The sequence below is a fragment of the Montipora capricornis genome, chromosome 14, assembly GCF_036669925.1.
Source record: "Montipora capricornis isolate CH-2021 chromosome 14, ASM3666992v2, whole genome shotgun sequence".
In the NCBI taxonomy this organism is placed as follows: domain Eukaryota; kingdom Metazoa; phylum Cnidaria; class Anthozoa; order Scleractinia; family Acroporidae; genus Montipora; species Montipora capricornis.
Window position 1 is genome coordinate 24,207,134 of NC_090896.1, and position 2,500 is coordinate 24,209,633.

Consider the following 2,500-nt stretch of genomic DNA (forward strand, 5'->3'; position numbering starts at 1 on the left):
ACGGATCAAAGGTCTGAAAAGGGCAGGGATCAAGGATCACAGCCCTGGGATCTGGAATCACAACGCGTGGGATCGCGATCAGCAGTACTTTTCATGGAATGAGAGATCAGGGATCAAATTTTTGCGGGTTCAGGGATCAAAATTCTCATCATTTTTGGGATCAGGGTTCAAAATTTTGGGTAAAATTATGGGATCAGTTACGAAAAAATATATTTCGTTACGACCCTGAATGAGAACGTTGTGTGACGACTATCGTGGAACTGTGGTTATGTTCTGTTTCGCCTAATTGTATTGCGGAAAAGGTTTTTAAGACGTAAACATTAAAATCTGGTTTTAAAATGTGGAGCTCAGCGAGTCTTCAGTGTCTCTAGGAGTTAGCGTATATTCCCCACAAAAACTCCGATTTCCGTCTGAAATTCTCTTAATTTCGAAAAAAACAAACGAAGATCTCCCTTTCGTAGCTTCCGTATGTCCCATACTTTTTTTACTTATTTCCATCATAAATGAAGGAAAGATGCCGAACATTCCATTGTAACATTACAGGAGAATAACGACAAAAATTGAAACGAAAAAATTTGGAAAAAAAAAGACACCCCGACTTCGGCCCCGCGTTTTGGTTGCAACCGAAGAACGCCCAACCGACAACTTGTTTAATAAAATTTATAACACATACTGTGTTTCAGATATTCCAAAGTAGTCCAAAGTGAAGAGTGTTTTTAGTTCGTCGCTTGTCAAAGCTACCGGCGCTTTCGGTTGATTTCCCTCTCCTTGCTTCTTTAGCTGTTTTTGTTTGGACTAAACTGAACTTCTCCAGTTCGTTTCTTATGCTTGCGGAATAGCCCTTTCTCTTCAGTTGTCCTTCCAAGCTAGCCACTAAACTTCGAAGGAATAACCTCCATTTTCCTGTCTTCGACCTTCATTTTCAAAAGTAGTTCAAGCAATCGTACATCTCGTTCAGTTTTTTGAGCAACATTTCTGTTTTCTTGTTCTAAAATAAATTCCTCAACTGAGCAAACAGAAGCAAACCTTCTCTCGGCCATTTTTCAAAGCGAGCGGTTTTTGTGCAACGGCTGTCGGATGACGTTCCATTCGATACGTTCATTCATCACTAGTGAAATTTCGTCGTTCGCGTTGCTGATTGGACGAACGATATTTCTTCACAGTGAAATTTTGTCGTTCGTGTTCCTGATTTTCTACATTTAGAATCAGTACGAATTTTATTCACTATGGTTTTCGTGGATAAATCTCAGTACCTATGAAATAAAAGACCTTTTATCTCCAACAAAATTGTGTTTCATTCTTATTATTATTTTATTTATTTACTTATTTATTTTTTGATACGAGTAGTTTCCATTTTTTTTTCCTTTTAATTTTTTTTTCGCTTAGTCGCACTTCCGCAATCCGGCTCGAAAGGTCCAGGTCACTTGAACAGTGTACACGTAAGCAGGATTATGCGCAATGAAGCCTGGAATGACTTGCCTAGACTATTTCAGAAACTCCTTGATTATGTACAAGGAAAAAAGATATTAATTAACTCGCAGTCATAACACAATATTCCCACACACTGTGCTTCTGAATGTGTAAAATGCAATGTAGAAATAGCAACGAGGGAAACGAAAAACACATTGAAAATCAAAATTTCCATTTTGCAGGTGAGTGTCGTCAACTGGTCTTCCCACAGTTCTTTTTTGTTGCCAACAAACGCCTTGTAAACCACACCATAAAGACTGTAGAAGTCCAGGATATGGATCATTGTGAGTGGATGTGTTACAAAGAACCCGATTGCGTCAGTGTTAATTTTGAAATTGGGACACAGCAATGTGATTTGAACAACGCAACACACCGAAATCATGGTGCAGAGCTTGAGGACAAAGATGGTTTCCTCTACCATGGAGCAGATGTAAGAGCCAAACTTAGAATTATCAAAAACATTTCCTTCTCTGTTCCTTTTTTCTTTTTTTCTTCCTGTATCTGTCCGAGTTTATCTTCTCCTCGTCCTCCTCCTCGTCCTCTTCTTCCTCCTCCTTCTCCTTCTCCTCATCCTCCTCCTCCTCCTCCTCCTCCTCCTTCTCCTCCTCCTTTTCCTCCTCCTCCTTCTCCTTCTCCTCCTCCTCCAGTCCTTATTCTTAGTGTAATGAAAGAATGACCCCTATTTCTTAAAACTCTACCCCTAGTTGGCGGTAAGAGGTGATGAAGTGGATTGTCGGGAGACTTATTTTGTCCCAAAACTTGCGATCCTTTTCAGACTAACATTCTTTAGTATAAACTCTGAGATATGTCCAGAAATGCACACAACAACAAAAATGGCAAAAATGAGAAAATGTTGGCAAATTTGGCAAATATGGCGAAAATGACAATTTTGCCACAATCGCCAACGAGGCAAAGCACAAAGCAGTGAAGGGGCACCATAAAAGTCGGCGAAAGCGGCGAATTTGGCAAATATGGCGAAAATGACAATTTTGCCACAATCGCCAACGAGGAAAAATAGAAAGCAGTGAAG

The 2,500-nt window shown here is 39.8% G+C and overlaps 1 protein-coding gene across 2 annotated transcripts in view; it reads left to right on the forward strand.

Moving 5' to 3' along the window:
* Positions 1-2,500, forward strand: part of LOC138033022 (protein kinase C-binding protein NELL1-like) — a 16,727-nt gene that overhangs the window by 1,203 nt on the left and 13,024 nt on the right. Inside the window, exon 2 of one of the 2 annotated variants that reach the window (XM_068880754.1) lies at positions 1,653-1,900. In XM_068880754.1, coding sequence (XP_068736855.1) covers positions 1,745-1,900 — 156 coding nt within the window. In that variant the 5' untranslated portion in view covers positions 1,653-1,744. Of the gene's footprint in view, positions 1-1,570; positions 1,901-2,500 lie in introns of those variants that run through there. The other variant, XM_068880753.1, reaches the window with a different exon arrangement.